The sequence below is a fragment of the Sinocyclocheilus rhinocerous genome, unplaced genomic scaffold, assembly GCF_001515625.1.
Source record: "Sinocyclocheilus rhinocerous isolate Xijiao unplaced genomic scaffold, SAMN03320098_v1.1 scaffold254, whole genome shotgun sequence".
Classification (NCBI taxonomy): domain Eukaryota; kingdom Metazoa; phylum Chordata; class Actinopteri; order Cypriniformes; family Cyprinidae; genus Sinocyclocheilus; species Sinocyclocheilus rhinocerous.
In genome coordinates, this window is record NW_015628690.1 from 770,284 (window position 1) to 780,387 (window position 10,104).

General features: G+C 36.8%; 1 protein-coding gene across 2 annotated transcripts in view; it reads left to right on the forward strand.

The window, feature by feature from the left end:
* The first annotated feature begins 1,126 nt into the window (after positions 1-1,126).
* The window catches only part of LOC107738128 (AP-1 complex subunit gamma-1-like), a 13,047-nt gene continuing 4,069 nt past the window's right edge, over positions 1,127-10,104 (forward strand). The window contains exons 1-16 of one of the 2 annotated variants that reach the window (XM_016549825.1): positions 1,127-1,357; positions 2,607-2,815; positions 3,009-3,133; positions 4,434-4,575; positions 4,705-4,801; positions 4,904-4,980; positions 5,059-5,154; positions 5,272-5,352; positions 5,444-5,542; positions 5,676-5,731; positions 6,911-7,024; positions 7,122-7,262; positions 7,634-7,688; positions 8,453-8,575; positions 9,052-9,138; positions 9,660-9,787. In XM_016549825.1, coding sequence (XP_016405311.1) covers positions 2,615-2,815; positions 3,009-3,133; positions 4,434-4,575; positions 4,705-4,801; positions 4,904-4,980; positions 5,059-5,154; positions 5,272-5,352; positions 5,444-5,542; positions 5,676-5,731; positions 6,911-7,024; positions 7,122-7,262; positions 7,634-7,688; positions 8,453-8,575; positions 9,052-9,138; positions 9,660-9,787 — 1,622 coding nt within the window. In that variant the 5' untranslated portion in view covers positions 1,127-1,357; positions 2,607-2,614. Of the gene's footprint in view, positions 1,358-2,606; positions 2,816-3,008; positions 3,134-4,433; positions 4,576-4,704; positions 4,802-4,903; positions 4,981-5,058; positions 5,155-5,271; positions 5,353-5,443; positions 5,543-5,675; positions 5,732-6,910; positions 7,025-7,121; positions 7,263-7,633; positions 7,689-8,452; positions 8,576-9,048; positions 9,139-9,659; positions 9,788-10,104 lie in introns of both variants that reach the window. The other variant, XM_016549824.1, reaches the window with a different exon arrangement.

Here is a 10,104-nt window from a genome sequence, read left to right on the forward strand (position 1 = left end):
TGTTTCGTTGTGAAAGCGAAATTACTTTGTTTGGCCTTCCAAAAGAGGACACGACTAGAAATCAGTGGTTAAGTTGTATTTACAACACTGTTCCAGAACAGTTCAACCCAAATATTCAGATGTGTCCAGCTCATTTTATGGAGGACTGTTTCCTGATCCTGGTAGAGTAGACTACAATGCCGGCTGTTCTGACTCACAGACTGTAAGTACGTTTTCATTTAAACTAAAGGATTTGCCACTGATGATTCTAACGTGAGTTTTGAGCAGTGTAGAGTAGCGCTTGTTGTTTGTAATTTCTCTGATCACAAATGCAGACATGGTTTTATGTTTACACGGCGCGATGCAACGCGTAAAAAGACAGTATAAGTCATTATAATCCGTAATTATGTCCCCACTGGATGCAACAAATGTTTATAATGAGTTTTAATGTTTTTGTCTGGTCGCTCTGGCCTGACAGGGCATCACAATATGGTAACATTTCGGTCACACACTTGAGGTATTCGGCCAATCACAACGCAACGTGTTTCAGAAAGGCGGGGCATAGAGGAGAAACAATAATGTACAGTTTGTGGAAAATAATGTGTTTTTTTTACTTTAAACAGCATAAACACATTTCATTACACCAAATACACCAAATAAATGTTCTTTTTAGCAACATCATATGACCCCTTTAAATGAACATTCACAATATTATTTTTATTGCATTTTTTATTAAAAGAAAAACGGAGCCTTGATGAGCAAAAGACTAAAAACGTTACTGATTACAAAATTAAATGGTATTGTGGGCTACCAGTAAAATTTAAGCCAGAAATGACCCAAAAAATGCCCACAGTATTCAGTGACTATAGATAGATAGATAGATAGATAGATAGATAGATAGATAGGTTCGAATTCTAGTTAATGGCATTGAAAAGAAAGTAGGACTATAGACACGATTTAATTATTTACTAAATAGCAATAACATAATGATATATAGTTATTTTATGGAATAAATGTTCAGGCGGCTTGCCATACTTAGTAACATTCATTGTATAATTTACCTTAAAAATATATGAAAAATCAGTAAATACTGTATGGGTCCTTTAAATACACACTGCACTCAAGTATTTTTCCAGTTCCAGAGCAGCTGGACGAGAATGAATGGCACACCCGGATGACGGAAGTTGCGCTGTACTATGAGGCTTATGGACACATTTGTAAATGTTAGTTACAGCTTAAAGTTACTCGTACAGTAAAAGACCTCGCCTGGTTACCAACGGTTACATCGTAAGGTTAAACAGAAGAGAAGAGAGAGCGGATGAATTAGGTACTGAGCAGCCGGCAGGCTTCGGCGTTTGAGATTACTGCGCTGCCAAAGGTAAAGTGATGAGCCTGGATCAGATGCTGGAACGTCAGCGCACAGAAACACAGGTTGACAACACTCGGGACCTGTACAAACTTGAATGTTGCCATCAAAAAGTATCATAATACTAAATTTAATCACAAACAGATGCAGTGTACCACAAAGCAAGAAATGTTTACATCTTTTGCAAACGACGAGAGCAACGAGCAGCGCTAATTTATCGCAGTTTTCAGATGTTTCATGTCTTTCCTGTCGTTATCACTTGACTGTTGGCGTTTTATCAGCATTATACTGCATGCGATTTTGCTGCGCACACAGCGTTTGTGTTTGAAAATGGTGGATCGAGGAAAGTGTCGATACATGAACACATGGACTGCGCTGTAAATAATATATGAAGATGGCTGTATTAGATGTCAAAACGATAATGAGATGTGGAATGCGTTTTGATAGGAACGAACGTCACAGAGACTGAAGGCCGCGGTGCGCATGCGGGCATGAATGTAGTCAGCATGGGAAGATCTGAAGTGAAGCAGCAGGTGTATGTTCCTCACCTGCGCCAAAGGGGAAGTAAAGTGACAGGCCCAAATTATCTGTAAACTAGGCACTTAGAACAGTAAGTAAAAGTGCAGACAAAAATTACTGATTTCTTGAACACAACACTGTTGTTGTTCATTCAATGTGAGTATATAATGACCACAGGCTGTCATGCTCCAAAAGATGTGCCATATATACATTAAAAAATTATTCAAATTAAATCTTTTAGCCAGTAAGGATGTGTCTAATTGATCAAAAGTGGCATTAAAGACATAATGTTACAAAAAAAAATTTGTTCTTTTTTATACTTTGTATTCATAAAATAAAAAATGTATTACGATTTCTACAAAAATATTTGGCAGCACAATTGTTTTCAACATTGATAATAATAAGAAATGTTTCTTGAGCATGAATTCAGCATATTAGAATGATTTCTGAAGAATCATATGACATTGAAGACTGGAGTAATGACAGTATTACTCTTACGTCTTTAAAAAAAAAAAAAAAAACTTTAACCTATTTTTAGTTACAAATAGTTCTTTGTTTATTTAAAGTGAAACCAGATAAGACCTTCCACAGAGTTGCAATTAATATAAAAAAAAATCATTGAAATCAAGTTTATGTACAGATGTGCAATTGAATAAAGTACCAAGAAACTGCCAGTCCTTGGTTAGTGCTGGTTCCTCTTTCAATTTCTATGAAATGCCTCTCTCAATCTCTCTGATTACAGAAACAGTCATGACTCCCTCAGTGCGCTTACAGGAAATGATCCGGGTCATCCGAAGTGCCCGGACACAAGGTGAGGAGAGGGGCATCATCCAAAGAGAGTGTGCAGATATCCGAGCGCAGTTTCGCCAGGGTGACAATGGGGAGCGTTCACACAGCCTGGCAAAGCTACTCTACGTGCACATGCTGGGCTACCCTGCACACTTCGGCCAGGTGACTGTCCACATGTGTGTGTAATTGCACTGATGGTTTTACATCTTTGATTATGGATACATCACATCATGCCACCTCATTTATGTCTTGTCTGTGCATCCTTCTCCCTCTGTACTTTACATTATGTTTTTGTTCATTTTTGCACCTGTTATATATCTTTATATGGTGATAACTTCAGTATTGTCTCCCACAGATGGAGTGTGTACGTCTGATTGCCAGCCCCAGGTACAGCGAGAAGCGGATTGGTTACCTGGGAGCCATGATGCTCCTAGATGAGAAGCAGGATGCTAGTTTACTGATTACCAACTCAATCAAGAAGTAAATACTTTACATATTTTTAAGCAGAACGCTTTTTTAAATTTATTAATATTTTTTATTTAAAAGAATAGCTTGCCCAAAAATGAAAATTTGCTCACCCTCAGCCCATCCAAGATATAGATGAGTTTGTTTCTTCATTAAAGGGGTCATATGATGCGATTTCAAGTTTTCCTTTTGAATTCAGTTCCCGTTTCCCTTTTGGCGCGCATGCTGACCCTATACATTCTATGATGCTGACAAATAATGCTAACTCAAAGCCTGTAAGTACGTTTTCATATTTAAAGGATTTGCCACTGATGATTCAAACGCAAGTTTTGGGCAGTGTAGAGTGCTTTGGAAAAAAGCAGAAAGCGGCGCGCCTAGCGTTTTCCACGCGTTTTAGGCACGACATGTGAACGGCCCCTAAGTCATTATAATCCATAATTATGTCCCCACTGGATGCAACAAATGCCTCGTTTATAATGGGTTTTATTGGTTTTGTCTCGTTGCGCCGGGACACGGCATCATAGTATGGAAAGGGGTGTAACATTTCTGTTACACGCTTGAGGAATTCAGCCAATCACAATGCACTAGATAGCTGGCCAATCACAGCACACCTCGCTTTTCAGAACAATGAGCTTTGTAAAAATCGACGCGTTTCAGAAAGGCCCCCGAGGAGAAACAATAATGTACAGTATGTGTAAAATAATGTGTTTTTTTAACCTTAAACCGCATAAACACATTTTATTACACCAAATACACAAAATAATGTTCTTTTTTAGCAACGTCATATGACCCCTTTAAAACCGATTTGAAGAAATTTATCATTACATCACTTGCTCTCCAGTGGATCCTCTGCAGTGAATGGATGCCGTCAGAATGAGAGTTCAAACAGCTGATAAAAGCATCACAATAATCCACAAGTAATCCAGTCCACTCCAGTGCATCAATAATGTCTTGTGAAGCAAAAAGCTTTGTGTTTGCAATAAAAAAATCCATTATTATGACGTTTGTAACTTAGAATCGCTTTCTCTCTCATTCTGACGGCACCTATTCACTGCAGAGGATCCATTGGTGAGAAAGTAATGTAATGCAAAATTTCTCTAAATCTGTTCCGATGAAGAAACAAACTCATCTATATCTTGATGCCCTAAGTGTGAGTAAGATTCCAGCAAATGTGAACAATTCCTTTCAATATATTTGCTTTTATGTTATATATACACATTTTCTTTTGTTTATTTGCTTGTTTTTTATGTGCTTGTATTTAATTTAATTCAATTTTGAATCATTATTCTGACTGGCCGTTTTATCTCTGTCGTAGTGACCTTTCCCACAGCAGTCAGTATGTTCAGTCTCTGGCTCTATGCACTCTGGCCTGCATGGGTTCAGCTGAGATGTGTCGAGACCTGGCACCAGAGATCGAACGGCTCCTCAGGGCCTCTAATTCTTATATCAAGAAAAAGGTCAGTTCGTGACATTTTATGTCAATAAACTTACAGTTTAAGTCATGTCAGGTCAGCACCCAAACTAGCACAATCCTGCTAAATCATGTTTTTGTATCTGTGTGCTGTTGATAATGATTAATGCTTTAGGCCACGCTGTGTGCCGTTCACATAATAAAAAAGGTCCCAGAGCTTGCAGAGCTCTTTACTCCTTCAGCAAGGACTCTGCTCTCTGAGAAGAACCATGGTTAGTGTTTCTTTTTGCAACCGAATCATAAACATAAAAAGTTTGTACTATGCGAGGTTTATTTAATATGCTTTTTAAATAATTGCCTGACTGTTTCCACAGGGGTTTTGCATGGGGCTGTAGTTCTTATCACTGAATTGTGTAAGCGTAATCCTGACACTCTTGATCAGTTCCGCAAGGTAATTCAAGTGAAATTTCTCTAAAACCTTTACTTTAACTACTCCGATATACAGACTATTTTCTTCCCATTTTATTAGGCTGTTCCTGAGCTGGTTCAGATTATGAAAGGTCTTGTGACATCCAGTTATTCTCCTGAGCACAATGTAGCTGGAATCAGCGACCCTTTTCTACAGGTCTGTTGGCTACAGTCAAACTCAATATCACTCTTTATTAGGCTACAACATAATTTCTACATTTTATAGTAAACTCTATGAATATTATGATTTTATTGGTCTCGTTCTATCCCTCAGGTTCGCATTCTTAGATTGCTAAGAATCCTGGGTCACAATAATGACACGGCTAGTGATGCCATGAATGACTTGTTGGCACAGGTACAGCAGAACAAACACACCCTGTGTAAGGTAGTTATGTATATTTAAAGCAGAGTTTATAATGCTTGATCTTGGTGATTCTGATGCACAGGTGGCTACAAATACAGACAGCAGTAAGACTGCAGGCAGTGCTGTGCTATATGAAACAGTCCTAACTATCATGGACATCAACTCAGAGAGCGGGCTTAGGGTTGGTCACAATTTCATAGACAATTTAATATTCAATTTTATGTTGAGTGGGGTTTGATTTAAATGGGAGCATGGACTGGCGTTTCTGTAGTTTATTTTGGGTCTTTAAATGCATCTAATTTATGTCTTTTAAGGTGCTAGCTGTAAATATTCTGGGGAGATTTCTACTTAATAATGACAGGAATATTCGGTAAGTTTCTACGTTATTTTAATGCTTTAATATTTAAAAGAATTAAAATGTTAAATCTTAATTAAAGTAGATCTAACCATTTTATTTGATCATTTAACACCACATACATATTTTGGTTCATTACTGCTGTGAACCGATTGTACTTTCTTGTCATATTTGAGTTGGCTTATCAGAATGGGTTATACATGTTATGCAGAGGCAAAAGGTTAGCCAAGATTTTTATTTATTTATTTTTTAAAGAAATTACTTTTCAACAAAGATGGATTAAATTGATCAAAATTTAGAGTAAAAACATTTGTAGACAGTAAAGTTTCAAGTTTTATTATTATATTCAAGTTCTTTTGAAAGTTCTATTTGTCAGCAAATCCTGAAAAAATGTTTCAAAGTTTCCACATAAAGATTAAGCAGCGTGACTGTTTTCAACATTGATAAATTATTTCTATAATGTGTCATGTGATACTGAAGACTGGAGAAATGTCTGCTGAAAATTGAGCTTTGCATTCACAGAAATATAAACTGCATTTTGAAACAGAAAATAATTGTTTGAAATTGTAATTATATTTCACAATAGGACTGTTTTTATTTATTTTTGATCAAATGAATGCATGAATTATTTGGTGTGGTAATAGATTTCTTTCAAAAACATTAAAAACTCTCATTGACAGCAAATTGTTCATTGAAGATGAACAGTAGTGCATCTTCAATTTTAGTCGGTGTCCTTTTGGAATAAGTGCAGATCTATTTCAGAATTTTTATGAAATTATTAAAATCAAATTTGGGTGTCAGTAGTTCACATAGACATATGTGACCCTGGACCACAAAACCAGTCTTAAGTCGCTGGGGTATATTTGTAGCAATAGCCAAAAATACATTGTATGGGTCAAAATTATTGATTTTTCTTTTATGCCAAAAATCATTAGTATATTAAGTAAAGATCATGTTCCATGAAGATATTTTGTAAATTTCCTACCATAAATTTGACCCTTATGACTGGTTTTGTGGTCCAGGGTCACATATGTGGACTGCAGTTGCTTTAGACAAAAGAATACATGTTTTTTATATTTCTGATGTAATGTAAGTATAATGTAAATTTAGAGCAGGAAATATAAATTGTAAATTCATTTTCACAACCCTCACTACAGTACGCTCTCATTTTCTGTGTCCTCTCATCCATTACAGCTACATTTCAATGACATCTCTCCAGAAGATTGTACAGACGGACCACAACGCAGTGCAGCGGCACAGAGGCACCATTGTGGACTGTCTGAAAGATCAAGACACCTCAGTGAAACGGTACTGTAAGTCCTAAAAAGTGAAGATGCATAGAAATTACAGACGTACAAATGGTCGTGTAATTACAGTTATCCATTCTGCTCTTTTTCTTTTGCAGTCGTGCACTGGAACTGTCTCTTGCCCTTGTGTCTGCCGTGAACATTCGCTCAATGATGAAAGAGCTCCTCATTTTTCTTTCATTCTGTCCCCCAGAGCTTCGATCTCAAACCGCTTCTGGCATCTTCAACGCTGCTGAAAGGTATCATCAGTCTTTTGTACTTCATATCTACCTGTTAGTTTCATTCATTATATGTCTGCATGGCTGTGGCTCAGCCCTGTTCATTTTTCAGTGTTTCTGTCCTATTGAACACTCACATCTGAGCAAGCACCTCTCAAACGTTTGCTCTCGTATAGGACAATGTCCAGTGAGTTGGTTTCTGTAAGGCATGCCTACGTTTAATGCACATTTCCATTATTTGATTAACTAGCAGTGTCAGTGTAAGCTAATTAAAATTTATGAGCTCAGTCTTTGCTACGTTGTAACGTTTAGCTTATGTGTTAACTTGTTTATTTTTGTATATGTGGCAAGTCACAGGCAATGAATAGCACTTGTCTTTGTGTCTTGGTCAGGTATTCCCCTTCTAAGCGCTGGCACATTGATACCATCCTGCATGTACTCACCACGGTAAATAGCCACTGCTACACAACCAAACCAGTTACATAACTCCTAAAATACGACAAAAGTTAACCCATTCACAAATAAACAATGACGTTCAGTCTGTAAACACCAGAGTGTTTAGTTATAGTTCATCCAAAAATGCCATAATAATTTAGTCATTCATTTCAACGCTGTATTATTTTATTTCTTCTGTGACACACGATTGGACATCTTAGGCACAATGTTAACTATCATTTCCGTACAATGAAAGTAAATGGTAATTTTTAAATGCCAAGATGCAAAAAAGCATTATAAAAGTGGTACATATGATTGGTGTGCATTATTTAATGTCTTCTAAAGCCATAATATTGTTTGGTAAAATCTCCTGAAACTCACTTTCATGTTTCTCAGAAAATGTCCCTGCACATGACAATGCAGACGAAAATATATTTGTCATAGCCACAAATTAGGAAATAGTTTCCACAAATTAAGAATATTTTCTCCTCCTTTCAATCGTGGGCACGAATTAAAAATTTGTTCTCATGACTTATTAATTCGTTCCCTTGTTTTATTAAATTATGGCCACATTTTACTAATTCAAGAGAAACTAATTAATACAACATGATTTACCAAAACAAGGGAACAAATTAGTACAATGTGTCCACGATTTAATTAAAACAAGGGAACGAATTAATAAGTTGTGGGAGTCATGTTCAGGGCTCTATAAAAATGAGTTTGAACAGCATGAGAGAATCAGTCATTTAAATTTAAGTGATGTACACCTCTCTCAGGCAGGGGGCGATGTAAGAGATGAGACTGTGCCCAACCTCATCCAACTCATCACTACTGCATCTGAGCTCCACTGTTACACTGTTCACAAACTCTATAGAGCACTTGTAAAAGATATTGCACAGGTAAGGAAATGTTTCTTTGCTTGTAAGTCTTTAAACTATGTGACCCTGGACCACAAAACCAGTCTTAAGTCGCTTGGGTATATTTTTAGCAATAGCCAAAAAAATATTGTATGGGTCAAAATTTTTCTTTTTCAAGATTTTTCTTTTATGCCAAAAATCATTAGGATATTACTGAGTAAAGATCATGTTCCATGAAGATATTTTGTAAATTTCCTACGGTAAATATATCAAAACGTAATTTTTGTAAGTGGCCTTTTACACAAGATGCATCTTGAATCTTGAAACGTGAATGTGCCATGCGTTTTGACCATTGAGCATATCTGGGCCATGAATACAGCATTTTTAGGATGTTGAATTTCACTATTTTGAATGCAAGAATATGTCCCGTTTGAAAAGTGTCTTTTTTTCAAGCATTTTGATTTATATGTGCCCTTTGTAAGTGTTTGTGTGTAATAGACCGTTTATCTTCATAGCAGTCCTTGGTCCAAGTTGCGTGCTGGTGTATAGGAGAATATGGAGACCTGCTGCTGAAGGGCGAGTGTGAGGAGATTGAGCCAATGCAGGTAAACGGAAATGAAGATTATATAGAAAAGTTAATAGAAAGCATTTGTGGAGCACCAATCAGTGTCAGTATAGAATCAGTATGAATCTGGCAGATAATTTGATATATTTAGTGTTGTTAGTCACTTACGGAAAATTATCCAAAATGACCATAGTAGTGCCAAGTTGTTCTCATTTTGGAGTATGTTGAATATCATGTAAATAAATACCAATGTACATGAATATGCTAGTTATTGTGGTAGGGCTGAGAGTTGCATGTTTTACTTCTGCATGTAAAATGTAATAGTAACTATTAGTTTGTCAGCAAGATAAACCCCATCTGAGAAGTTTTGTCTCACAAACTTAATTATAATAATTTATCCTTGAAATTAACCAGTCAGATTTAAAAATATGTAGTTTTGCACTTCTTAGACTATAGTATGAAATTACTATGGTACTAATATCTGATGCCACTCCTGTACCACCACAGTATTTGCTTTGTAAGGGGCAACTAAATTGAGTTGTGGGCCTTTTCTGTCGCTAGGTTACTGAGGATGACGTCCTGGATGCCTTGGAAACAGTTCTGCAGTCTCACATGTCATCGCCGGCAACCAGAGGCTTCGCACTCACTGCTACCATGAAGCTGAGCACTCGTATCACAGACAATGTCGAGTGAGAACATTGCTTGTGTCGCTTTTGTGAAACACTGGCAAGAATGCACTATGAATTTAATATGAGACGTAATGGGAATTTTAAAAATGATGGATGCACTGATATTATCATTCTGGCCGATAATTCTTTAAAAGTTTTACTGTATTTTTTGTCTTAAAGGTGGGGTAAGCGATTTCTGGTAGCCAATGTTGACATTTGATATCACCAAAACAAACACGCCCCTACCCCAAAAGGGTCTCGCCCCTATTTTGATAGCTCCGCCCCACACATACGTACGCAACCCAGGCAACGATTAGTTCTGTGAAACAAAGCAAAAC